This window comes from Poecilia reticulata, chromosome 16, assembly GCF_904066995.2.
Source record: "Poecilia reticulata chromosome 16, P_reticulata-male-v2, whole genome shotgun sequence".
NCBI lineage: Eukaryota > Metazoa > Chordata > Actinopteri > Cyprinodontiformes > Poeciliidae > Poecilia > Poecilia reticulata.
In genome coordinates this window covers 30,105,873-30,133,823 of record NC_088845.1, presented here as the reverse complement: position 1 = coordinate 30,133,823, position 27,951 = coordinate 30,105,873, and the positions used below count along the sequence as shown (strand labels likewise).

Below are 27,951 nucleotides of genomic sequence, written 5' to 3'. Positions count from 1 at the left end.
GTTAATCCAGAATTAAAATTTATTCCATGTAAACCATCTGGTTTTTATTGTTTTCTGAATTATTTCCCTAAACCACATAAATAATAAACGTGCAGCCCACATCGCTTCCCTGTCCTTTTAAGTCAACCCTCTCGTCTGTGAATCCACCAATAGGAACAAGAATGCACCGCCTGTATGGAGTCGCTTGACCAATCAGCGAAGTCGCCCCCGTTTCCTCATTCGTCCTGCCTCTTTAGGTGCTGCATTGAACACCTTTATCCCACGCAACTAAGTATAAACCTTGTCCAGTTATACACAAGTTTCTTCTTAATGGAGTCAGTTTGATGTTTTGTTGGTGTTGTTGTTTTTGTAACTTGACTGTAATAACATGGACACTGGACCACGGTGTAGCTGGTAAGATTATTGACTTTCTGTTGGTTATTTTCATCGGGAGCCTCCTCAGAGACAGCCTCAGGGGTCCAGACTGCCGAAGTTTGAAGAGCCCCAAACAAAGTGACCCGATCCAACTCGAAAGGCCACCGGTTTCTCGCGCCAGTCCAAAGAAATTACTACAGAGTGCAACATGGACCTGGATAGGTAAGACAAAGCCATTAATGTTACTTCTCTTTTTTTTTACACGCTGGTTTGAAATTCATGCGTAGTACTAATAAAACCCCATCAATATTTAGATAATTAAGCTCAACTAGAACCTAGCTTACTGGGGGAAGAAAAGGAAAGTTTGTTTAAGCGCAACATAAACATATGAGGACCTGTCCAGGGTGAACCCCGCCTCTCGCCCGAAACGTTAGCTGGAGATGGGCACCAGCAACCCTCCCGACCCTATTAAGGGACAAGGGTGCAAGAAAATGGATGGATACATGGATAAACATATGAGATGTGTTGGCTGCTAAAGCTGTTTCTGATTCAAAATTATAGCAAATTCTCAAACGAAGATGTTTTATGGTTATCTTTTGAGTATTGTGTGTGACAAAAAATATGATTTACAGTCATAGTTTGTGTTCTTAGCACATCTGAAATGGACCCTGTTCACAAAATCTGACAGAAGTCTGGTGAGAAACAGCCTGCGGCATGCCTGTTGGCTCCACAGACTGTTTTCCCGTGTTGACAGATTGACTTTGATCTGACACCCAACGCTCTCTGTCTCTTCCTACTTTCCCATCGCCTCAACAGTAAACGGCTGGTGGTGGTGGTGCCAAATGAAATGTCGGTGGCCCCCCGCAGAGTGTACAGCAGCGAGGATGAGGCATGGAAGAACTACCTGGAGAACCCTCTGATCGCTGCCACCAAGGCCATGATGAGCATTAATGGGGATGAGGACAGTGTGGCAGCTCTGGGGCTGCTGTATGACTACTACAAGGTCAGAAAGGACGGCTTTGCATGCAAAATAGTGGAAAAATGTGCATTTTTGATAATTGACATTTAAGGGATGAAAAAGATGTACTTTAGACAGAGAGAGTGAAAAGATTTTGCAAGATCCCATTGGGGGAAGTTACTTTAGCATCCCATCTACTGGGAATTCATGATCTCCACTAATGGACGTTTGTGTAGTATCAAAAATGTCTTGTGTTTCAGTTGCACAACTAGCTAGATTCCTGAATAAATGTGCCAAAAATCTAAACACTAAAGTTCACTCTTGTCTTGCACATGGACAGCACTTATAAAGTCTAAAGTTAGTGAAAGGTTGAATGTCAAACATTGACAGGTAAATATTTCAGAATTCTTGTTTCAACATTACATGTCTGCATCTTTTCAGACGTTTTCTGTGTTTTATTTTGAAAATCCCTGAGCAATTTCACCATATGTGCTGTCCATGTGTAAAGTAATAGGTAACTTTTACAGATCGCATAAATTATGATCATGATTCCATTTAATTTCTTGTGTTTATTTTGACGTTGAGAGAGTTTCATTTCTCAAATGTTAAATTATGACTGAAACAATCAAACTACAGCAGCGACACAAACCTCAGATGACGGTTTGATTATTATTATTATTATTTGGAGGTCATTGATTTTTGGGACACAATATGTACCAAAAATCCACACACTCTAATGGAATATAAAAAACCTAGACACATCCTTTTAAAATACCAGGTTGGCATCTCAAAAACGTGACCAAAAGGATTCCTTTCGATCTTTATATAAATACAAATATATATTATTTATTTCTTTTAATGCTAAGTATAACCTTTTCGGCCACAGAAACTCTATTACTTATAAAAAGCCCAACCAAAGTGGAGATTTGAGAAAACTTTGTATGTGTGCTTCAGTTCCAGCTGAAGAAAAACAACCAACCACAAAGCCTGATTTACATCACTGTAGTACATTTATCACTTTTCTCCAGACTAATTTGTATTTGACAATGCAGTCCCTCTAATTTCTTCATTAAAATGGAACTAGAACAGTCAGACGTTATTTGTTGTTATCAGAGGAATTTTAAATGTAGCAGGTGTGTATGTACTCTTATTTTCTGTGTGTGGTGATTAATCCTCAACATGAATGATTAGGTTTGCACCGAATCCAGTTTTCTTTACCGATCTTTAAAAAGCCTGACTGGCCGATTCTGATTTAGACCATCGGAATCGCCAAAATGAAATTATGCCTTTGTCTGGAATGTTGCTAAATATAGCTTAAAAGTTGCTGAGTTGGTGACAGTGTGGTGACTAGAAGTGAAAGGGAAGTGAAAAAAGGTCAGAAATGATCTCTTACTTTGTTTTTTAATATCACAATAATCAGTCATTTTAATGAGAATGACTTTAGACCTTCATACATCATTTTTTCCCCTTCTGTCCTTGTGTGGGTCTTGGTAATGACTTCAGGTTTTATTTCTTATCTTTTCTGTTGCCGTAAATCTGTTCAGGTTCCTAGAGAGAGGAAGCGCTCATCCGGCGGTGTCCCGCCCCCGGATCCCTCCGCTGCCGTGTCCAACGCCTACGGCGGCCCGGAAGTCCTGGATCACCACAGCCAGGCCCTGAGGTCCATGCCGGTGAACCTGTCCCTGAACGGCTCCACGGCGGAACACCACGGCTCCAAGCGTGCCGCTGCCGCCGTTGCCTCGGACACCAGAGGAGGAGACGGTAGGGGTGGCGGCGGCTGTGCGCCTCTCGCCCTGGTGAAAACGGAGTCCCAGGCGTCCACTCCGGTTTTAAGTTCCCACCTGGAGGAACCCAGAGAGCAGCTGAGGATGCTTTATGAGCAGAGCTGCTACGACTTATCACTCTCTGGGTACCAAAAGGATGAGCAGAGCAGCCCTCCAGACAGCACGTATGAGGAACCACGGGAGGAAGAGGTCAGGTGCCGCTTCCTGCATACGAGTTCTGTGTTCCCCGTCTTCTGCTCTACTTTCCGTTGTTTCAAAACACACTTGCTTTCTTTGTTTGTTACAGATTTATCACAGAAGTCGATCTTCACGAGTCGACACGTCCTTCCATCAACTACCAATGTGAGACTTTATGTTCACACATAACCTTCTGGTACTAAAGGTTTAAATGAATCAACCTGTCAGATAGGCCTGCCATGATGACAAAAATTACTGGGTGGTAAAATGTCCCAGAAATTATTGCGATAAACTGTAATATTGGGCGTTTTTAGTTTTTTTTTTAGACCGTTTCAAGAAATACATTGACGACATAATAATTCAAGTTTAGTTTCTCAAAGATCAATAAACTTTAATTATTAATTACATCTTTTGATGTTTTTTTAACATTGTATAAAAAGCTTGAGTGGTTAAATGAAAAATCTGCAGAGTATTTTTTTTTTTCCGATTACTCATCAGAATAATTGATAGAATAGCTGATTGCTAAACTAATCGTCAGCTCCAGCCTTAGAGTGGAATACAAACCACATGATTTGAATTATTGGTAAAAACCTTTCCATATGTTCACTACCATGACCTGTTCGTAAACTGCTATGACAAAAACAGTTGAAGGATTTGACAACTCGATGTCTTGCAGTGACTGCTTCACCTACAGCCTGGAGGCCAACATGTCGCTGCGGCCGCGCCAAGGAGACGGTCCCATGGCCTACCTGAACCGGGGCCAGTTCTACGCCTTGTCTCTGTCTGACAGCGGCTACAGGTCGGCCCACTGTCAGCCCAGGGGCCCGGCGTCCAGCGGTGAGCGGCGCGCCTCTCTGGGAGGCTCCGACCTGCAGCGGGACACCGTGGTGCAGGTGAGGGATCCTCGGGAGTCCCAGCTAAAAGCTCGACGCGCTCGGCTCTTGTAACGCTGTGTGACTATGTTTCGTCACGCAGAGTGTGATCATGGTGGTGTTTGGGGAGGACAAGTCCAGAGACGACCAGCTAAAGAACTGGAAGTACTGGCATTCCAGACAACATACTGCGAAGCAAAGGGTACTGGATATTGGTAAGAGGATTTAAAATTTATATATATATGTATATATTATTATTATTATTATTATTATTATTTTTCACACAGGTTAGCATTAGCTATTACTCTCAGGAACCGCTAACTTCCCCCACTTACTCTACAAGAAAAACAAGGTGAGATCAGGCGGCACACCTGACAGTGAATCCCTCCACCTGCTGTGCGGTAAAACCGGATTAGATTTGAATAACAGTTGATGTTCGATTCCCACAGGAGTCATGTGAACAGACAGCTAGTGGGGCTGCATTTGCATAGACGTTACGGAGTAATGAGTGCAGGCCTGGATTGCGGCCATATCCTGTATGATCATTACAGAGGCAGGCCTCAACCTGCGGCCTAAAAACTCAGGAATGAACCAGATTTGTCATCCACTAGTGGGTTTTTCTGTGCGTGGCAAGTTCACGCCACTAACGCTGCTGGCATGGACTTGCTGCATAGTGGGTAAGAGAGTGGAAATGAATGCGTGACCGGGGTGTGCTGGGATGATTTTATTTATTTATTTTTTTAGTTGGAAGTCAGATTAAGAAGTGAAAATATTTGCGCATCAGATTTGGATTTACTCAGAGATACTGCGTGTAAGATAAGAGGATCAATCAATCAATCAATCAATCAAATTTTATTTGTATAGCACATTTCAGCAGCAAGGCATTTCAAAGTGCTTTACATAATTAAAATAAAAACAGAAATAAACAGTGAGAAAGAGAGAAATTTAAAAAATAAATAAAAATAAAAAAAAAACAAACTCCCGTTGTCCTTTGCGGAATTTAACTAACTATAGAGGACTCCGCCGTCCTTTGCGGAATTTAACTAACTATAGAGGACTCCGCCGTCCTTTGCGGAATTTAACTATGTCATAGAGGACTCCGCCGTCCTTTAGCAGGGGACGCCGCCGTCCCACACAGAATTTAACTAACTTAGAGTTAGGGGAGTCTGCCCTCCCGCGGACTTTAACTGCTTTTATTGTACCTGACAGTGCCTAGGATTCTCAGGGTTTAACTTCCTTTGCGGAATTTAACTAACAATAGAGGACTCCGCCGTCCTTTGCGGAATTTAACTATTTCATAGAGGACTCCGCCGTCCTTTAGCAGGGGACGCCGCCGTCCCACACAGAATTTAACTAACTTAGAGTTAGGGGAGTCTGCCCTCCCGCGGACTTTAACTGCTTTTATTGTACCTGACAGTGCCTAGGATTCTCAGGGTTTAACTTCTTACCAGAGGACGCCGCCGTCCCACACAGAATTTAACTAACTTATAGTTAGAGGAGTCTGCCCTCCCGCGGACTTTAACTGGTTCCATTCCATTTCCATTCCACTGTAATTTTCATCGTTTTCCACCCTCATTTTTCACTTTCTTCCCCATACATAAAAGAAAGAAGAAAAAAAAAAAAATTCAAAACATTAAAGACATAAAAACATGGAAGACATCAAAACCCGCACTCTAACCCTAATTTAGCCATAAGCAACTCTAAACAGGTGGGTTTTAAGTTGAGATTTAAAGGCACCCAGTGTTTCAGCTGTTTTACAGTTTTCTGGAAGTTTGTTCCAAATCTGTGGTGCGTAGAAACTGAATGCTGCTTCTCCTCGTCTGGTTCTGGTTCTGGGGATGCAGAGCAGACCAGAACCAGAAGATCTGAGGGGTCTAGACGGTTGGTACAGTAATAACAGATCTTTAAGGTATTGTGGTGCTAAACCGTTCAGAGATTTATAAACTAACATCAGTATTTTAAAGTCTATTCTCTGAGCTACAGGGAGCCAGTGTAGGGACTTTAAAACTGGTGTTATGTGCTCTATCTTCCTGGTTTTAGTGAGAACCCGAGCAGCAGCATTCTGGATCAGCTGCAGCTGTTTGATTGATTTATTAGTCAGACCTGTGAAGACGCTGTTGCAGTAATCAATGCGGCTAAAGATAAATGCATGGATGAGTTTCTCTAGATCGTGCTGAGACATAAGTCCTCTAATCCTAGAGATGTTCTTCAGGTGATAGAAGGCCGACTTTGTGACTGTCTTAATGTGGCTCTGAAGGTTCAGGTCAGAGTCCATCACTACTCCCAGGTTTCGGGCCTGATCGCTGGTTTTTAGTTGTAATAACTGAAGCTGTGCATTGATTCTAGTTCGTTCCTCTTTAGGTCCAAAGATAATAACTTCAGTTTTGTTTCTGTTTAGCTGGAGAAAGTTTTGGCACATCCACACATTTATCTGTTCTAAGCATCTATTCAGTGATTGGATGGGTTCAGAGTCACCTGGTGACATCGTGATAAAAGGAGGAACAAAAGTTGTTGAACTCATAAACTCTGCAGATTGTTTCGGCAGACTGCTGAACAACCTGCAGTTTATGAGTTCAGGAAAGTTCAGAAGGTTTGTTTAGTCAAATAGATTGATAAACTTTATATTTTCAAGCTTCACAAAAATATTAAGTCCCGATATATTTGGATTATTTTGTCTGTTGAACTGGTGAATTTGAAAGTTTTAGGTTAAACAATGTGTTTGTAATATGTGGAATTTTGAAAAATCTGGGAAATACTCCAGTTGAATCCATGATCTCACCACCATGTTGTTTCATTGATGGAATGAAGTGTTGACATTATAGTGCTGTATAACTTAATCTTCCCTATCACCCACAAAACCATTTGAAATATTCCTGTTAATCAATTTAACCTTAAAAAAAGCTGTAAAATAGGATTTTCTCCTCCTTAGCTATTCATTGCTTTCCATATTCATCTATATAAATGCATACATATCTCAGTTATCGGTCATAACAGTAATATTAACATCGTACATTGATATCAACTCAAATTTTCACATTATCGCATCCCTAATGTCCAGTACAGTTTTTTGGATACAATATCCCAAAAATAAGGTTTTAAATCATAATCTTTTTCGACTTTAAAGTTCTTTTAGGTTAGATTCCCCTGGTTGTAATTTTGAGATTGCATTGAAATATTAAAAATGATGACAGGTTTGCCCCGGAGCTCCTCATCTGAAATGGTTCTCTCGTGTTTCCTGTCTTTGCATCCAGCCGACTATAAGGAGAGCTTCAGCACCATTGGGAACGTGGAGGAAATCGCCTACAACGCCGTGTCTTTCACCTGGGATGTGAGCGAAGAAGCCAAGGTAAGAGCCAACAGCATGCTGGGATTTGAAGTTTTCAGAACCCGGCTGATTACCACGACGACATGCAGTCCAATATGTCCGTCCGTCAGATCTCACATGAATTACAGACCCATTTTCACTTCCATTCATTAAACTATTTCATGTTGAACTTATTGTTGAGCATATAAAAGCAAAAAAAAATTAAAACGTTTTGTACGGCCTACTACAAACATTCCACTTTAATTTCACTTGGATGAAGACAGAAGCCATATTTGCAGGCAGTCTGCGGCCAGCAGCAGTGACCCTGTCCTCTCACACTCGGTCCGAGCATCGCTCTTTAAACGGTTGTACAGAAACGCAGACTGGTAATTGCGGCTTTGCAGGTTTGACTGTAAATATTTACAGTTTGCCACACGCCTTCACTGCGCTCTGTTGGTTTTCAGGAGGTTTCCGCTGCAGGTTTCCTCATGTGTTCACTGTACTCTCCTCTTCTACGGCTTAGTGAACATGAAAACGTTTCACTGCGGATGCTGAAGGTTACACAAAGTTCTGACTTTTTATTTTGGGGTTGATTTGCACATTTTGGACCAGAACCCGTTCATCTCTGGAATACAGAACCCGTGTCCTTCCTGAGCGGCGTGATTGTTGTGTAATGTTTGAACAGGTGAACGCAGCTCCTTCAAGCATTGATAAATTGTTCATCAGACTAGTGCAGCTCATCAGTTCTCTTCCTGAGATCTTGGCTGATTTCTTTTGACATTCCCATCGTGTGAACTGTTGAAGCGGAGTGTTCCAGGTGTGTTCCAGGTGTGTTCCAGGTGTGTTCCAGGTGTGTTCCTGGTGTGTTCCAGGTGTGTTCCAGGTGTGTTCCAGGTGTGTTCCAGGTGTGTTCCAGGTGTGTTCCTGGTGTGTTCCTGGTGTGTTCCAGGTGTGTTCCAGGTGTGTTCCAGGTGTGTTCCAGGTGTGTTCCAGGTGTGTTCCTGGTGTGTTCCAGGTGTGTTCCAGGTGTGTTCCAGGTGTGTTCCAGGTGTGTTCCTGGTGTGTTCCTGGTGTGTTCCAGGTGTGTTCCAGGTGTGTTCCTGGTGTGTTCCAGGTGTGTTCCAGGTGTGTTCCTGGTGTGTTCCAGGTGTGTTCCAGGTGTGTTCCAGGTGTGTTCCTGGTGTGTTCCTGGTGTGTTCCAGGTGTGTTCCTGGTGTGTTCCAGGTGTGTTCCAGGTGTGTTCCAGGTGTGTTCCAGGTGTGTTCCTGGTGTGTTCCTGGTGTGTTCCAGGTGTGTTCCAGGTGTGGCCACCGTGTGTTGCTTTAGATGTGGCCTCATTTTCTTTATTGCAGTGAAGGCTGTGAAATTCACCACGACGACTCTGTTAGGATGGAATGAGTTGGTGCTCTGTGGTTTCATCTTTGTATTTTTTTCTTCCTTGTTTTTTGAATAATATGAAATAATTAAAACATGCACTCTGACATCTTTTAGCTTATGATTTATCTTTTATACGCTTTGCTGTGGCAATTAGAGTGAAATGAATTTCCAGTTGCTCAAAGCATTTATTTCACCCATGTTATTACTCGGTGTGACTGCTAGTTAATGTCATTATTATATCAGTAAAAAACATCCTAGGACTTTAGTGCTTCTACTTCTGTATGGGTGCGTTTTTAATCTTTCTACTCAAAATGAAGTCTTCGAATCTTTAAGTCAACACATTAGATCAACATTATTTGTTTTTCCACAACCCTGCCATGCCCAGCCTTCCCTGGGTTTTGACTAGACCTTTTCTGTGTAAATCTGCTGCAGTTACTTCATCTTCAGATTTCACTTTGCAAACATTACTGATCTCTGATCTAGATTTTTGGGATCATTATTTGGCACAATTTTTTTTTTTTTTCATTTATTTATTTGCTGCAGTCTGTTGTTGCCAAGCAACAAGCTGCTCCATCCTCATTGCTAGTGAGTCTTCCAGCAGCATGTTTGTGTTTGCTTTGTGGCCGGCGGAGCGCCGGACGGCACCGAACCGCCACTTCACAACGTCCTCTTCAACTTTCCACTTTTTACGAGGGCATTTGAGCGCCCTCACACACACACAGCAACCCTCCTGCACTCAGACACTCACACACACAAACACACGCACACACACTTCCACTGATGCTGGCAGCAGCGCATGTGGCGCTGGTGGAGGAACTGTAAATGGCTTTGGTCGGAGGAGGTGGGAATCGGCGGAGCTGTGTAGGAAGCCCATTTGCGCTTTAGGCTTTCACAGAAATCAGCCCTCACCTCTGCAGGTTGGGGCACGACGCTGTTGATGCGGCGCAGTGGGAAAGTGATCGCTGAGTCGCGGTGAGAGCTCACCTAACCGTTATCCGTCTCCGCCGACCTGTTTGCTCAAGCCGCCCGTCCCGTTTTACCGGAAAAATCTACAGGTGTTTGTATTTGGTTTATGCGATTTGGCATCAGTCATGAGAATATGTTCCTCCATGTAGATAAATTTGTGAGACAGCCGCGTGGAGGAGTGTTTACACTGTACTCTGCCGGGGACGAACTGTGATTTTTCTTTTTTCGTCTTGGGTGTGGTTTGAGTTTTAGAAGTTGAACCAACATGTTGATTTTATTTGAAGTCTTTGAAATTGAGGATTTTTTTTTTCCTACGCTTCCCTCCAACTCCCCAAAATGTGAGATTTATGAGAAGTGGGGCTTTTCTGAATGGCTCTGTGAACTGTTCCTGTTCACTTAATGACACTGTGACCTTCTGTCATCACTGTGCACTAAATCACTTACAGATTCACAAGAGAACAACTGATTTATTTGTTGATGACTGACGAAACAAAATAAAAACTCTGCTTTTATCAATAAATTATAACTTTGTTTCTATAACAGCCAGCAGAGTATCGGTTAATAAGCCCAGTTCTAACAGTAATTTATCTCTCTAGTTGTTTGCTTTATGAGTTTGTTGCAGATAATCTTTGGAGCTAGTTTATTTACAGACATTGCTGCAACATGTTGAAGTTTGAAGACACAACTCTCTTCAAATCCAGACACAGTTTAAGATCTGGGTTTTGACTAGACCTTGATTTCTTTGTAAAAAAAATGTTTTTGTTTGTTTTCAGCCATTCTATTATAGTAATTATCCTGCTGATATGCCCGTTTTGTGGCTTTGCTCTAATTTGACCAGAGAATACAAACTTTCTAGGTTCTCATGGAACATTTTTTTTCCACTCATCAAACCTGTCGATGCTTACACACACACACCTCACACTCAACCTCTCACACACGCTTACTGCTTTCTTCTATTTCGTTAAGTCTGATGTAAGCCATGGATACGTTACAAGACTGATATTTTTAAAAAATGATTAGAGGTTTACATGAACAGACTGTTCTTGCTTCACGACTTGGGGTGGGGGGGTCAAAAAACCGAGGTTCTCACACATGTAACAACTGCACCTGCTGCTGGATCGCAGACTGCCGCAGTTTTCAGATTCTGTTCAGGTCAGTTTGGAGGCGATAGTGGAAGGAAGTCTCAGGAATTTAATTTGGTCTCCACCAAACATGATGGAGCTTAAGAACTGCAAAGAAAAATTAAATGCTTATCTGCCTATCAATAGGTGTGCTAAGCGTGTGGCATCGCAATCAAACAAACTTGAGGTTGCAATTGCTGCTTAGCTGGATCAACAAATTCTTAAGCAAAGACTAAATGTTACGTCTTGGTTTTCTATTATTAATAAATTTACAAAACACTCAAACTGTTTTTTCTGCCTTACCATAATGGGGCATTTGAGTGTAGAATTTTGAAGAGTGAAATTAAGCAGACACAATTTGGAATAATGTACCAAAACATAACAAAATACGGAAAAAGTGCAGTGATGTGAATACTTTCCGGATGATGTGAGTGTAATAAGGGAGCTGCCTCAACCTTCACACTGACTTTAAAAAAAATTTTTTTTTTAGATTTTATTCATAAGACTGATAAATCCTAAACTCATGAACACTATAATGTAGTTTATGCTAGCTATCAGATTAGCTACTCTGTGATCTCATCTTATACCAAAATGACTTCTGGGGTAATTATGGAGCTCTTGGGGTTTTTAGCAGTTTCTCCAAACAATGCTTCAGGGAATGTTCTGGAACGTTCACTCCTTGGAAGACCGGCAGCCACGCTAGCGTTAGCTTAATGATGGTTAGCAACAGCTGCTTCTCTAATGGCATTGCTGAGGTCTTTACATGTTGGGGTTATGTTAACACTCACCTAGCAACTGTCAAGACTTCACATTTTTTAAAATGGAGGCGGTCTGTGGATTGAATAACAGTACCTGGCCGTCTGCTGCGTTACCTTTTAGATTCAAGGGAAGGGTGTTGGCGCAGTCACGGAGAACAACTGTGATGGACAGGCAGTCACGGAAACGTGGTTTTCCCTTGTCTGTACTTGGCAGAATAACTTTATTAAGAGGGAACAACCCAAGCAGCCTACACAGTCCCTACACCGGTGGAACAGATGAATGCTTCTTTCTTTCTGTCTTTGGGAGGAAGAAAGAAACTCCTGTCACATCCCACTCATCCTGCTGGCTCTCAAACATGTCCAGACATGGACCGTGGATTTCTTCTCACTTTCCTTTTCTTTTTACCTGCATACCAACTATAAACAGAGAGGTGTTTACCGAGAGAGCTCAAAGTGCCATGGCATTGTCAACCAGGTGGTTTTTATCTGATCAAGTGTGGGGAAACGGTACTTAAGGGAGGACTAAGACTGTGATGGCACATGTTGGCAGGCTTTAAGGCCAACATGTAAGGAGTTGCAGATGTGAGTCAGATGTGTTAAAGGTTAGTCAGATGAGGTATTCTTGGAAGAGATGAGTCTTTGGTACATTCTTGATGGGAGGGAGGGACCCTGGTTGTGATGGTGTAGAACCAGGGCTCCTCGTTTTGCTGAGGTGGGATTGACGACGTAGGAATTGAGAACCAGTTCTCAATCATCTCACCATGATTAACGGTTAAAAAAAAACTCCTTAAAACTTAAAAGTAATGTTCGAAGAAGAAGAAGAAAAACCGTCTACATGCTGCTTTCCATGTTAACTCGGCTTGTAGAGGAAAAGCGTTACTCTCTGAGGTAAGAGCCCAGAAGGAACGATCTGATTTGACTGTAGTTGGATACATCAAGGCCAGCAAATCATCTGGATTTGCATGATGAGCTGCTACCCCCAGAATGAGCACCAGGGGGCATAAGTGGAAGGATCATGATTGAGTTGCAGTTTCTGAGGCATCCCTGAAAAAAGTTGAGTGAAGATCATCAGCTGATGGGTTGCAGACAAAATAGGGAAGTCAAATAAAATAAAACCTACTGGTGGTTGTATTATAAAACATGAGCACATGTCACATGCGTTCCTGGTGTAAACATCTGAGGGCTGCATAATCTCCAAATTGGCTGTAATGGAGGCAGGTTCCTTTGGGTCCCTGAGGTGGACGAATAGGGGAGTCCCACCAGGTGAAGCCATTAGGTTGTGCAGTTCATCAATCTTACCTTCAGGAAGTTGATCTTAACAGAGAGGGATTAGTACTTTCAAAATAGAAGCCTAACTAAAACAAACTTCTTATCAACCAGGTTCTTGTATCCTTCACCCCAGTGTGAGAGATACCTTCCACCAAGCATTGGTTTTATGTTCATCTCTCCGTCCTTCTATCAATGCAACCTGCGTTTAAACAACAGTTGCGAACATCTGTGGAGCTGTTGTTTAGGCCTGAAAGCAGAGGCTGTGATAGTGATCTGGGTTTACCCACGAGCAGTTGTGACAGTAATCAGGTATGTCCATCATAAACACCAGGAAGTGTCAAGATCATCTTTTCAGATGATCTAGTTTAAATAAACACAGTTCTGACTCGGGCTGCACAATGGCCACTGCAATTATGTCACAGAGAAAACATCAAATTAAAGGTTGAAATATGCAAAATTGGAGAGACGTAGGAGAATGTAGCATAATGAGGAAAAGTGGTCAGTCTTTCCTTCAGTTTACAGCCGTATACGTCTATAAGCTTTATCAAAAAAGGAAAGTTTTAAGCCTGGTTGTGAAAGTAGACCAGGTGTCTGCCTCATGGACTAAAACTGGGAGTCTGAGAACTAAAGGATCCGTCTCCCATTCTACCTTTAGAAGCTCTAGGAACCAGCATAAACCCGCAGTCCGAGAGCAAAGTGCTTTGTTGGGAACATACGGACCAATCACATCGCTGATGTATGATGGAGGTGATTATTAAAGGCTTTATATGTGAAAAGGAGAATCATGGATTTAACAGGGAGCCAATGAAGGGAAGCTAAAACAGGAAAAAATATAATCTCTCTTTAATTTATCAGAACTCTTCCCAGGTGTTTTACAAGAAGATACTTCAAGTGTTCACCTGGCCGCCATCAGCAGCAGCTCAACAGTCTGATCGTGGTTTAAGGTCTGACGTAGTTTTTTTTTTTTTTGTCTTTTCGTCCTCCAGGTTTTTATCTCTGTCAACTGTCTAAGCACAGACTTCTCGTCTCAGAAGGGAGTGAAGGGCATGCCTCTGATAATCCAGATCGACACCTACAGCTACAACAGCTGCAGCAGCCGGCCCGTCCACAGGGCCTTCGCTCAGATCAAGGTCTTCTGTGACAAGGTGAGGGAAGGTCAAAGGCAACGGGAGCCGACTGCTCAGTGTGACTGACTGGACCCGGGTGGATCCATTCTTTTAGTTACTGTTTCCCCTCTCCTCCCCCCACTGCAGGGAGCTGAGAGGAAGCTGCGCGATGAGGAGAAGAAGCAGCTAAGGAGGAGGATAAAGGGTGATGCGTGTTGTTTTGTCCTTTCTAAAAATGAACAGGTCTAACTTAAGCTAATTTGATGTAAAATGATGTTAGCAAACATTTTTTATGAAAGCAAATGTTTGTACTATACTTTAAAGGGGCAGTATTACCTAAAACCGACTTTTTTGAGCTTTACGTCATGTTCTAATTTTATCCCCTCATCAAAAACATGCTTTGATTCTTTCATGCATGTTTGAGAAATCCTTTAATCTCCATGGCAACCATTTAGCTGTGACAAATGCTGAATGGCGTCTCGAAGACGGTGCAGCTCCTCCTCTGAGCTTCTGCCTCACAGAGCCGCACTTCCCCAGAATTCCTCCTCTCAGATCCTTCAGACTAGCCAGCAGCAATTAGCTAACACTTGTTGGGACTGCGCATCTGCTGAGCTCATTATAGAAGCTACTTCTCAGTGCAATGCTAGTAAAAACGTCCAAGGGTGAACAGAGGGACCATTTGACCACTTCCTGAAGGCGGAGTTTAAGAAAGACAGAAAAAGAATTTTTAAAGACACAGAGACCCAATTTCAAGGCGTTAAATTACAAAGTCAAAAATTTTTTAAGTTATTTTTGAAACATATAGCATTTTTGTAACAACTGAAGGTAACATAGTTACTTGTTAGTGCTGTTTAATAGCTCAATGTCTGAAAAACACATTCCCGCCCCTTTAAGAGTTTGCTCAAAAACAAATGCTGAGCTGTCTTTCTCTCTCTCTCTGTCTGTCTCTCTTAATTAGGAAAGAACAGCAGCTTGGGGCCAAGTTCCCCCATCAGGAAGGCCGAAAGCACGCTGTTCAAAAGCATACTGGACCTGGACGCCCAGCCGGTCCTGTTCATCCCTGATGTCCACTTCGGGAACCTGCAGAGAGCGGGGCAGGTGAGGATCCAGTCGGTTTGCTGACACATCCGTTGTGACGCTCGCTGCTTCCATCTGGGCGAACGCTTCTCACTTCTTTCTGACGCTTCCTGCAGGTGTTTGCCGTCAGCACTGATGAGGTTCTTGTGGAGAGGTGAGCATCACTGGTTCTGTTAGACATCCTGCCTGCTGCAGCTCAGTACGACACAGAGGGTTTGTGTTCGACTGTTAAGATGTGTTGTCCTGAAACGTGGCGTGACAGGAGAGACTTTGGAAACAAAAACCTTTGTCAGAGTTCTAAATAATTGATTTTCAAATCAAGTATTAACATTCTGGACTGTTTGTCTGTTCATGTGTTCATCAGAGGGCGGCCTAAGAAAACGATGTCAAGTCAGGAAGAGATCTGCCAACCGCAGCCCAAGAAGTCCAAAGTGGAGCCGGAACGGAAAGGTGAATTATTCAGATCCCAGTCAGATTCTTGTTTTTGTTTCCAAATATAGTTTATTTCATTAAAAAAAAAAAGTGCTTTGCTCATTCTGTTCTAGTTCTGCTGTATGTGAGGAAGGAGTGTGATGAGGTGTTTGATGCCTTAATGCTGCATGCCCCAACCCTCAGAGCGCTGATGGAGGCGGTGAGTGATCGGCCTTTGATGTTCAATGGTTGAAATGTGGAACGCTTCATCTGGACCTGGAATACTTTTAATGTGTTTTTTACTTCATCTTCACAGATTTCTGAGAAATACACAGTGCCTGTTGAGAAGATTGCTAAAGTTTATCAGAAAAGCAAAAAAGGGTGAGAAAGTTCACAGACAATTGATGACATGTGGTTAACCAAAGGGAAGTCTCAGCTCTCGCTTTTGAAAGCAAAACACATACTAATGCAAAGTAATATAAACTTAAGGTTTCAAAAGGTCACTTTTCTTCCACCAAAATAATTAATATAACATTGAGGAAAACATAATTGCTGTGTTTATACAAACATATGATTGCCATTGTAGTGGAGAATGTAAGTGAAAGTGTGATTTCAAGTATGCAACAAACTGAAATGTTGCTAAAAATGGTCAATAAAGCTGCATCAACATGATGTAACAGCATAGTAAACTGCTATTGCAGCATAATATCCTAAAGTATTAATGTAGTTGTGTGTAGGATGAAAGTTGGATCCATAAGCTTATGCTTTGGGTATAACTAATATTTCAATGAAACTACATAATTTAGGATATTTCTATTCTAATTTGTAGGAAAACATATTTTCTGGTGTTTTCAAAGTTAAGTCAAACTAACAGAACACCACAGCAGATTATTAAAGTGCTAGAAGCGATAACGTGTCTACGGATGCTAACATTCAGAACTTGAAGTTGCAACTTCTTAAGTCACATTTGGATACATGGCAAATTGAAATGAAAAGTAACAGTTACTTATTTTATTCCTTGTCTTTTTGCTAACTGAAACAATTTGACCAACAAAATGAAAGCTATTACTTGATATTGTCCCCAAAATCATCAGTTTGCTAATTGTTGTGCTAACTACAGTTAGCAACACAAATCCGTAGCAGCGACTTCCTCTGTATCTTACATGCTTAAGTACTGTAGCAACATGTTCATGAGAGATATGTGTGTGACTGATTTTATAATGTACAAAGTTAGGGAACTGCAAATAAATAGGGTTTTAATGCGGCTTTCTGCCATTTATTTGACAGCCATGTTGGATATTATCTTTCCAAATCAGAATTTCAACTTCTGGGGATTTTACTCAGATTATGTGATTTAGGACTTGGAAATTCTGACTTCATTGTACAAATGTAGCACACCATTACATCTGTTTCTAACAGCCGCTACATGATTACCTATGCATGTTATCATGCTACGTTTTGCTAATTTGTCCTAAAAATGGGGAGTGATGTGGACATGTCTTGTTTTATGTTAGACTGGAATGGAAACTAGTGGTGAGGATAAAAAACTAAATGGCTACCATATTATGTAAGGTTTTTAAATGAATTCCAAGCTGGGCAAAAACATTTTGATAAAGTTAATATATAATGGCATAACCAGGAAGTAAGGTATTAGCTATAACTCTGGCTCTGTATTCTGTAGTCTCTTCCGTTTTTAACAGCATTCCTTGTTTTTTATGAACCACAGGGTCCTGGTGAACATGGACAACAACATCATCCAGCACTACTCCAACGAGGACACCTTCATCCTCGCCTTGGAGAGCTCAGCCGACTCGTTTCACGTCACCCTGTCAGAAATCTGACCTCCCTCGGTTTCAGTGCCGTATTCAGTCATTACATTATACGGACAGAGAAGATGCCTGCTGAGTGAGGCAACAGAACTGGGTGGACACTCACAAGCGTTGCAGGTAACCGTTAAGAACTGCACCAAGCAGGGTTCCCTGAACGCCACGCGGCAGTCTTAGCAAGGCTGCCTGGTTAAGAGGAGATTTTTTATACAAAGAGCCAAAATGTGTGACGGTATACGAACGTTACCTTGTAGCAGTTGCTTTCTGAACCGTTTTTTTATTCCGTTGGAGCCGGTAATATTCCAGATCTACATAAAGCAACATGTTGGTTTGCTGAGGTTCCACAGGATGAACACAATAAACACTAGTGAGGTCTGCTGTTGGCGCCTGGTCTGCTGATGTAATGTGATCTAGCATAGCATTATTCATGGTTGAGGCAGATTTTCTATGTTTACAGCTGTACACGATGCCTCTAGAAAGTAGCTTCTATGTTTTTCCTTGTTTTTATTTTTACTCTGAATTTATTCAGATTGTATTTTTTTTTCGGCATGTCAAAAGTTTGGATGCGAGTTGTAAATAGATGTCTCAGAATTTTAAAATGACGTGACGGCAGTAAAGATGGTTCTTTTTTTTCTGGGTTCTTTCCAACGTTATTTATATTTGCTCCAAACTGAAGAGGTTTATACAACTTTCTGAGATTTCAGATCAGAGCTTTACTTTCCTCTACTTTTAGCCATACTGAAAATGATATTGTCAACTTCTGTATCATTCCGTCTTTGGCACCATGATGTACAGTCTTATTCATGAATCATTAAATATAGTTTTATACACAGATGTCTGTGTGTGTCTTTGTCTGGTTGCAACAACATCTGAATGTTGAGGGTTAAGTCACTTTTGGAGGCTTTAAAATTTAGTTTTTATGAGAATTTTGTATTTTATTTTTAATCTCAGCCTTGAATTTTTTTTGATTATTTCCTTTGGATTGGAGTACTGTATAAATATGGTAAGCTGCTATCGGTGCAGTCCTGGTTAAAACACCTTTGAAGTTCCACAGAAACATGTTCTGGTCTGATGACAACGTTTAACTTTGTGTCCATAGTTCCAAAAGCTACGTTCAGTACGAAAAATGACACCACACATGACCAGAAGAACACCGTACCCACGGTGACGCATTTCTGTTGTGCAGGTCAAAGGTCGCATGAGAGGTGAAACCATAGACATCAATAGTAGACCCCTCATGGAGCGCCGAGTCGTATGTAACAGCGTCCGCCGTCTTCTATGTGGCAGCAGGGCGATGGAGCTCCTTAAGTCCTGTGCTGTGTGGACTTGTTTCAACCGTTTTACGAAACAAACTGGATCCATTAGGATTACCTTCCCCAGGTAAGGATGAAAGATCAGAATTACTTTACTTTGCAGCCAGAAATTCGCTTCTAAACAACCGAAAAATATTTCCTATGTAGCTAAATTGGCCCGAAATAACCGCTGGTTGTTAGCGTAGCAGCTAACGTTTTTATACTGTTTTCTAATGAGAGAGCTGAGGAGAAACCGCTGTTAGAGGAGAAGTTCATTAAAAACCAGAGGATTTTGTGAGGAAAGATCAGTCAGGATCAGAGCTGGAGCTGCTGGTCTTCAGTCTGTTTCCAGCTCAGGTTCACCATGTCGGTATTTAGCTATAAAGATGCTACGAGTCAGAGCCCAACATGCTGAAAACGTCTTTTTCTGAATGTGAAGGAAACGTATATGTATTTTCTATTAAACTTTTGGATGATTTCTCTTTTATCCTTGGCTTTAGCCTGTGAACCAGGACGTCTCAGAAGTCATTGAGTTCTCCCAGTGTGACCAGCAGACTGAAGCCTGTGACCAGTGTTCCCAGTATAGTAAATAGTTTTATTCTTCCACTTTTTGTGTATTTTTAAATATCTCAATCTGAAGTATTAGTGTATTAATACAGCTTATGAAATGACATCAAAATAATTTACTCTGTTAGAATTTTTTTCACCCTTTGCTGTCAATAGCAGAGTTCACGTACTGTAATAAATATTTATTCTCTGGAAAAAAGTAAGAAAAATATGTAGTTTAATGTTTGACAATGACTGATTTATAAATCAAGTCATTTCTCAATGTATAAAAAATAAATACAGGAAAATTATTTGTTTCTTGTCTTGAAATGTTAAATGCACATTAAATTATGGAATTATGTAAATATATTCTTTAATAAAACACTGTAAAAGTGTGTCTGATTATCAATTTCAATATAAAAATGATCAGAATCATTTCTATCAAATAAAACATTGTGCTCTTTATTCAGAAATGCCCCAAAACAATTAAATAATCACATCAAAAGTTAGAAACTCTGTCTTTAGTCATTTCTTTGATTGCCAAATATATTAATGTGTGTGAGAAAATGTGTCAATGGCAGGTATTAATTTAAAATACTTTGTAGAACGGCACTTTATAAAGTTCGGTCTATTCACTTGCTTACTGGCACATATTCCACATTCAATATGGCGGACGCTGTTACGTATCGCAGCAACGGGCCGACCCGCTCCATGAGGCGTCTACGTATTAATGTCTATGGGTGAAACACACAATGATCTCAGTCCAATGGGGTATATGCCACGAGAGGTGGTGACGTATTTCCGTTTGAATTTATGCCACATAGATTGGTTCCGGGTCCTGCTTGCTCCTATTGTTCTTGGTCAAAGCTGCAAGATCTGCACCATGAAAAAGAGCACAACTTAAAATATCTGTGAGCTACTGGTACAACAATCGAGTTTTTTGGTGTGCTGTTGTGTCCAGTAATTAGCCGGTACCATCCAGTGCTTAGTTTTTTTCATTTTCCTGCTGATGTCAAGGCGACAGCGGACTGTAGCCAAAACTTAGCCACTACAGCTAACACCCGGTTTGTAGCTGCCTGCTATTTCAAATCTTGAGGATATTGAAGATCCAGCGTCAGAAACGGGAAGACGGAGGTTAAAAGGGAGCTGTATGCGCTTCCTTCACTGGAATAATTTGTTGGAGGAAAATAATGCCGCAGGAAATCCACTGCTACAGGAACAGGCTGAGAACAGAGGCAGCGATTCGGCACAAGGTGAGTCAATACGTGTGTTGATGTGCGTTTGTGTTATACAGAGTATGAAATTATTTTTAGGCAACTCCTTAGCTTTTGTTTATATGACAATTATATGAAATACATTTAACATGCAGTCGGAGCGACGAGCCCCTCCGATACCGAGCAGGTAATTTAAGAACAGCCGAGAGCAGCAACGCTTCAGTCCGATCCGAACCACACAGGTAGTCAGTCAGATTAAGGTCCAAAACCTTCGCTTTACAGCCGTTTAAGTGGCACCGACCCACATAAAAAACCCACAGAACTAATGGTACAAATCACGTATTTCCCGAATCCCGAAAATATGACATGTACCTTTGCTGTTTCATAATTATAATCCACGTTAGAGTGAATTTTTCCACTAGGCTGCTTTAATCTGTTCTTGCGTTACACAAACGTAATTTCTCTTTTTTTTCCTCTGAGATTCTGCTTAGAAAATGAGGTTATGAAGTTACATCCTCCCGCTGCTTTTTGTTATTAAAATGGTACATTTATGTTTGCCTTGACTTTTATAAACTAATGCCTCTTATATGCATCATTTTTTGTCCTGCTGTTGGTACAGATATTAGGCGAACACTGTGCTTTGCCTGCTAGTAGTTTAAATTAATTTCAGCTGCACACTTTCAAAAGAGTATTCAGATTTTAACATGCATTTTCTAAGTAGTAAATATTTCAGTTCACTCTTTACTCAGTAACTTCAGTGTTGTTACAACTCTGAAACATTTTTTGCAGTTTCTTTGTGATACCAGAACTATTTCACTTAAACATTTAATTTTCTGAGATATTGTCAATTTATTTTCAAGCAAAACTCTTAAAAAGAGCTGAGGATTTATTAGTTTTGATTACATTGTGTAGCTAAATATGGACGCTTATTAGTTTTTTGTATGTTTTTAATTTTTCAGATTTACAACGTAACACCTCGTGATGCGTTTCTGAGCCTTGATTGAGCCTCTGTGCCGATTACCTTTCCACTGGATCCAAGCACCTGGACCAGCTGACGGCGTCCATCAGTCCACGGTCTGCCGGATCATCACAACGTGGACTAACTTTTTATTTACAGTATTTGGTTAAACTATGATCTTGAAACCAGAGCACCAGATATGCAAAAATCTACCTGCAGACTTTGTTGGCTATCCTGACACTGCAGTCATCCTGGACGGGGCTGAGCCGGTCTTTCTCTCCTCCAGAGTGATGAGTTTTCATCACCAGTAAAGGCAAAACAAGTCTGATGTCTAATTAGCTGCTAGGAACAGGGGCAGATCGAGAAAAATATTTATGGGGTGGCAAGAGGGTGGCAGCATATGCCAGTATGTGTGTGTGTGTGTGTGTGTATATATATATATATATATATATATATATATATATATATACCTACAGGGGTGAAAGTAGTTTTAAATTCTTGTGGGTACTATGGCAAAGAAATATATATACATACATATTACTTCTATGTGCATTGGAGTTTCTGTGCTGATTATTTTTTTGCGAAGCAATAAAAGCTGGTAGCTCTTGAATTGCTACAAAATAAAGCTGTATTTCTCTCAGCCTACTGGCTGCAATGTTGACACCTTGAGATGCCATGAGACCTGAATTCTGAACATCATGGCATGGAGTCATCCCAGTTTTCCATGTCTGGCATATAACCATTCTTTTATCTTTTAAACTGGTTATATTGATCCTGTGTCCAGACAGAGGAATAATCAGTAGCCCAGCATCATGACCTGTTTGTTCTGAAGATCTTGCAGCTTCCACCTCTCTTCCTAACATGGCGCCTCCTCACCCTGACTCTCATATTGATAGGAGGAACCACAGAGCTCTGTTAGGTTAAAAGCTCATCTTCTGAAGTTGGGATATTTTTCCTCCAACAGGTTCCAGAGGAATCACCTCAAACCAGATGTTGGACTGGATTTTATTTCAATGTCATTTGTGAATGTTAGCTAATCATTTTCAACAGTGGAGCTATAAAAGTTGAAAAAGGTTATCATTTTGGAGAAAATCTCATCAACATCAATATTTCCACTAAATAAGAAGCAATAAACTAAATTGTTTGATAAAGGACAAGCCTCTCAGACTCTGAGCTCGACAGCACCAAACTATTTTTTATATTAGACAATTAATTTAATTTCACATAATTATTGCGGAAGAAGCCATTTGTTTGTTAAATACTTAATGAAAAATATATACCGTGTTTGATGTTTGTTAGTTACAAAGAACGAGGTAATTAGTCCAAGTTTGTCGTTTATTGAATGTTCAGAAACTACAGCGGCTGTGATGAGTCACAGCAAAGGTAAAACAACCTGGACAGGTGATTAACTCTAAACCACTCGCACTTTTTTACTCTCCGTCTCTCTCTGTCATTTAAGCACACCCGTTGCCAGGGCAATCTCCTGCGGTCCACAAGCCGACCAGAGATTATGTTAAAAATATAACATTAAATCCGTTACGATATTAGGTTTGCAGGCTTGATATTTATTTTGCGATCATCAATAAACCTCTCATGAAGTTGAGTGGTTGATTAGTTAATTTTAAACTCCTGCTCTACTATTTATTTTGATAATGGAACCGAAACGCACAGAATTGCGCAACATCTTGTTGAAACAATAATTACTGAGATTGTTCGTTGGGTCATTAATTTGAACACGTTTTGTTGATTTTTTTGTTGTTGTTCTTTCATAAAGTTACGAACGTTTTAAGCGAGTCAGAGGAGGACGTGCTGGTCTCAGCATCCTGGCTGCGTTCAGTTTGTCACCTAATGCCGAGATCGACTCAAAACCTTCCGCGATCGTCGTGTTGCACCACTGCTCTAGCAAAGCACGAACAGTTCAGAAACAATATGAAATGAGAAAAAAACGTAGTCATTAACTGATTAAGTCGTGTTTTAGATTGTTCTTGAAAAACTAATCAGTCACGGCTGATTAGTGGGCGCAGTCACGGCTGCACAGTGAACCTATTCATGTTTTACAGCAGACAGCCGCTCCCCTCTCTTGCAGGTACTGCATACCCCCGCTAAATCTTTTAGGGGTGCGCAGTACCCTGCCGTACCCCCTTACTTTCACCCCTGATTATAAGTGGACCCAAGTGCACCGGGTGAGAGACGTAGTTAATTTAAGAATATTTAATGGAAAAACGAATAATCAAACTTACAAACATGAAAAAAAAAAATCCAGGGAACAAAATAAGTGCAAAACAAAGACAAATTGGAGAAACAGGAAGATCACAAGGAAACCAGGAAGAAATGAGAAAAGTGACAAGACGAACCGGCAACTAGTGACTAACAATGAGGTGCTTAAATACTGGAGGTAGTGAGCTTCAGAAAAGATCTTGGGTGGATGATCCATCGATCCATTTTCTTACACCATTGTCCCAGTGGGGTCAGGAGAGGTGCTGGTGCCCATCTCTAGCAGAAGGCGGGGTACACCCTGGACAGGTCACCAGCAACACAGAGGCAGGACAAAACAACCATGCACGCACACATCCATACCTAAGGATGGGTACAGAAATCAATTAACCCAACAGTCATGCTTTTGGACTTTGGGAGGAAGCCGGAGTACCCGGAGAGAACCTACGCATGCATTGGGAGAACATGTGAACTCCACATTTTTGGAGAAAATCTCATAAACATCAATATTTTCACTAAATAAGAAACAAAAAACTAAATTGTTTGATAAAGGACAAGCCTCTCCTTTATCAAGAGGCCTTGCAGCAAGCCTCTTGCTGGCTGCAAGGCTTCTTGCCTTGCAGCAAGAGGCCAGGACCTTCTTGCTGCAAGGCAACAGTGCTATCACGTGCACCACTGTGCAGGACCTGGGCTGATGAGCAGGTGTGAGTGGAAGCAGACTGTGAAGGGATAGAGAAAGTGGCAAAGGAAAGGGGGGAAGATTACACAAGGGGAAACAACCAAAATACAAACACAAAGAAGAAAGGAGACTAAAGGAACCTAATTAAACTAGAACAAAGGAAAATAACTAGAAACAAGAAATAAACATAATTAAAATCACCAATGAAGAACAGATGTGGAAAACAAGGCAGAATTAAATGGAAACAACTAAGGAACACCAAAAGAATCTGAGGAGGATGCCGGCGAACAGCAGGCTTGAAGGACACTGGCAGCAGAGCATGTACCTTGGTGGGTGTTGGCGACAGAGTGGGAACCTTGGGGATGCTGGTGTGTCAAGTCCTGACCGACCTCCTGAGCATTGTCGCAGGTTCTGTCGACCTCCCAGCCAATCTCCTGAGCCTGGCTTGGAGGTCAATGGGACCTACGACACTAGCAGTGGAGCAAGTACCTGCCAGCGGCAGAACAGGAACCGGGAGGCCAATGGGACCCACGACGAGGCTCCAGAGGCCGACAGGACACGCAATGAAACTCTGGAGGTCGCCCGAGAGACCAAAGGGACTCGGCACAAAGCCCTGGAGGTCAGCCTGGAGACCAGCAGGACTTGCTATGAAGCCCTGGAGGTCAACCGAGAGACCTAAAAGACTCCACACAAAGCCTTGGAGGTCAGCCTGGAGACCACCGAGACTTGCTATGAAGCCCTGGAGGTCAACCGGGAGACCAACGGGCCTCGCTACGAAGCCCTGGAGGTCAGCCCGGAGACCAGCGGGACTTGCTATGAAGCCCTGGAGATCGGCCGAGAGACCAAAGGGACTCGGCACAAAGCCTTGGAGGTCACCCAGGAGACCGACGGGACTTGACACAAAGCCCTGGAGGTCAGCCGGGAGACCGACAGGACTCATTACGAATGCCGGGAGACCAACAGGCCTCGCTACGAAGCCCTGAAGGTCAGCCTGGAGACCAGCAGGACTTGCTATGAAGCCCTGGAGATCGGCCGAGAGACCAAAGGGACTCGGCACAAAGCCCTGGAGGTCAGCCGGGAGACCAAAGAGACTCGCTACAAAGCCCTGGAGATTGGCCGGGTGCAAGCTCTCCTGCCAACATCTTTCAAGCGATTGGCTCTTCCGCCATCAGCCCCCAAGTGTCAAGCTGCCCTGACACTGCAGTCCTGTTGTCCTCAAGGTTTTCTACCATCGACAAGCAAGCATGAAGCTTGGAGCCCTCATGACACTTCTCTATTTATAATTACCATGCTTGAACCCAGTACCTCAGGTTGTTTTGCACATTTTCAGAAGTGTATTGGTAAAGCCTCTGACCACACGTCTGAATACTCCTGCTCCTGCTGACTGGTCTGAAACCGACTGGCTCTCTTCGTCGGTTTCCTCTTCAGATGGCTGCTCCTCTAAGAACATCAGTCTTTTGTTCAGCTGTTCCACTTCAAGCTGCAACATTTTGTTTTCCTGAATGTAGGCGGTGATTGTCAGCTCCAGGACAATGCGATTCAGCTTCAGGTCTTTGTTTTGCTTCTCCAAGATGGTGTTTATCTGGCTGCGGATGTCGTTTTCCTCCTGCAGGGAGGTGTAACCCTCCTCCAGTTCAGTATTTGTCTGCTCCAAGATGATGTTGTTCTGCTCCAAGATGGTGTTGGTCTGCTCCAGGACGGTGTTGTTCTGCTCTAGGATGGTGTTGTTCTGCTCCAAGATGGTGTTGGTCTGCTCCAGGACGGTGTTGTTCTGCTCCAGGACGGTGTTGTTCTGCTCCAGGACGGTGTTGTTCTGCTTCAGGACGGTGTTGTTCTGCTTCAGGACGGTGTTGGTCTGCTCCAGGACGGTGCTTTTCTGCACCAGGGTGGTGCTTTTCTGCTCCAAGGCTGTGTTTATCTGCTCCAAGGCAGTGTTTATTTGCTCCAAGACAGTGATTTTCTGCTCTAGAGTGGTGCTTTTCAGCTTCAGGGCAGTGTTCTCCTGCTCCAAGCTGGTGTTTCCCTGCTCCAGGGCAGCGTTTATCAGCTTCAAGGTGGAGTTATCCTGCTCCAGAGCGGTGCTTTCCAGCTTCAGCTTCAGGGTGGCGTTCTCCTGTTCCAGGGTGGTCTTTTCCTTCTCTAGGAATGCCATTTTCTGCTCCGGGGTGGTTTTATCATGCTCCAGAGCGGTGCTTTTCTTCTTCAGGGTGGCGTTCTCATGCTGCAGTGTGCTGTTTTTCTTCTCCAAGATGGTTTTTTTCTGCTCCAGGATTTTCCATTTATGATCCAAGCTGGTGCTCTTCATCTTCAGGTTAGCGTTTATCAGCTCATATGCAGCATTCTCCTGCTTCAAAATGGTGCTGTACTGCTCCACGGTGGTATTTTTATGCTCCGGAGCAGTGTTTTCCAGTTTCAGGGCGGTGTTCTCCTTCTCCAGGGTGTTGTTTTTCTTCTCCAAGATGGTGTTTTTCTTCTCCAAATCGGTGTTTTTCTTGTCCAGGGCAATGTTCTCCTGCTCCAGGGCGGTGCTTTTCTGCTCCAGGGTAGTCTTTTCCTTCTCTAGGAATGTCTTTTTCTTCTCTAGGGAGGTGTTTTTCTGATCCAGGACAGTGCATTTCTCCCCCAGGGTGGTGATCTCCTGCTCCAGGACACTGCTTATCAACTTGAAGGAGATTATTTCCTTCTCCAGAACAGTGGTTTTCTGCTCTAGAGTGTTTTTTTTCCTTCTCCAGCGCTGTGTTTTTCTGCTCCAAGGCAACGTTTTTCTTCTCCAGGGTGATGTTATCTTCCTTTAAAGTTTGGTTTTCTTTGAACAGATTTTCAAAATCCTAGTCTTTTTCCCTAATCAGCTTGTCTTTTTCAAGTACAGCTTTTTCTAAATTCATAACTTGAATCTTCAGCTCCTTGTTTGCTTTGAGTAGAGTCTGTGTCTCAGTAGACATCATTTTCACTTCTTTCAAGACGTCTTGGAGCTTCCGTGTCTCTACAGCTAAAGTCCGTTGTGTTATCTCATATTGCGAAACAGAAGAGGACGCCTGACTGCTCTGATTCATTGTTAATAGTCTTTCTCTAGACATATCAAAAAACTGCTCAATATTTTCCTTTGTTAGGAATTGTCTTTTATCTTGTAGAACTTTTGCACTAACTCGTTAGGAGACAATCCTTCTACTTGCTCTCCCACTTCTGCAATGGCTATGACCGTTTGTGATGTCATCAATTCTCTTTTTGACATCAATTTGCATAATCAACTCTGTATTGTGTTTACACCAACATTCACGGTGCGTACAGAGCTCTTCCTCACGCCCATCTTAGCCTCTTCGACCACATGTCCATCCTGCTGGCGCCAGCATATCGTCCGCTGATGACACGGTTTAGGTCAAGGAAGAAGACAGTCACTGTGTGGCCCAGGGATGCAGCCTGTGTGCTCCAGGACTGTTTTCAGTCCACAGATTGGCAGGTCTTAAGAGAGGTGGCTCCTTATGAGCAGGGGTGAAAGTAGTTTTAAATTATTGGGGGTACTATGACAATAAATAAATATGTGTGTGTGTGCTTCTTTTCTTTGTGTGCTTTGGAGTTTCTGTGCTGATGAATTTTGAGATGCCATGAGACCTAAATTCTGAACATCATGGCAAGGAGTGACCCTAGTTTTCCATGTCTGGCATGTAACCATTTATTTTAGCTAAACTAA

General features: G+C 42.2%; 2 protein-coding genes across 2 annotated transcripts; one reads left to right on the top strand and one right to left on the bottom strand.

Annotated features, from left to right (window-relative positions):
- The first annotated feature begins 151 nt into the window (after nucleotides 1-151).
- Nucleotides 152-18,192, top strand: LOC103478836 (grainyhead-like protein 2 homolog). The gene is made up of 16 exons (XM_008432911.3): nucleotides 152-271; nucleotides 434-576; nucleotides 1,171-1,357; nucleotides 2,857-3,285; nucleotides 3,383-3,438; nucleotides 3,950-4,166; nucleotides 4,249-4,360; nucleotides 7,397-7,491; nucleotides 13,927-14,085; nucleotides 14,194-14,251; nucleotides 15,005-15,144; nucleotides 15,240-15,277; nucleotides 15,488-15,573; nucleotides 15,669-15,754; nucleotides 15,851-15,915; nucleotides 17,261-18,192. Exons 2-16 carry the CDS (start codon nucleotides 563-565, stop codon nucleotides 17,373-17,375), a joined length of 1,857 nt encoding a protein of 618 aa, XP_008431133.1. The 5' UTR covers nucleotides 152-271; nucleotides 434-562; the 3' UTR covers nucleotides 17,376-18,192.
- Nucleotides 18,193-23,169: 4,977 nt separating this feature from the next.
- On the bottom strand, nucleotides 23,170-27,570 carry LOC145547623 (uncharacterized). The gene is made up of 3 exons (XM_081597356.1): nucleotides 27,550-27,570; nucleotides 24,033-26,901; nucleotides 23,170-23,947 (listed from the first exon to the last, which is right to left on the bottom strand). Exons 1-2 carry the CDS (start codon nucleotides 27,568-27,570, stop codon nucleotides 25,570-25,572), a joined length of 1,353 nt encoding a protein of 450 aa, XP_081453482.1. The 3' UTR covers nucleotides 23,170-23,947; nucleotides 24,033-25,569.
- Nucleotides 27,571-27,951: the final 381 nt, after the last annotated feature.

Excerpts from the sequence above, each read along its gene's own strand:
- LOC145547623 (XM_081597356.1), bottom strand. The coding sequence starts at position 27,570 with ATGGGCGTGAGGAAGAGCTCT. Across the intron at positions 26,902-27,549 it reads TGGGCGTGAGGAAGAGCTCT|GAGATCACCACCCTGGGGGA; the intron begins GTACGCACCGTG and ends GTCCTGGAGCAG.
- LOC103478836 (XM_008432911.3), top strand. Across the intron at positions 14,086-14,193 it reads TCAAGGTCTTCTGTGACAAG|GGAGCTGAGAGGAAGCTGCG; the intron begins GTGAGGGAAGGT and ends CCCCCACTGCAG. Across the intron at positions 15,574-15,668 it reads AGTGGAGCCGGAACGGAAAG|TTCTGCTGTATGTGAGGAAG; the intron begins GTGAATTATTCA and ends ATTCTGTTCTAG.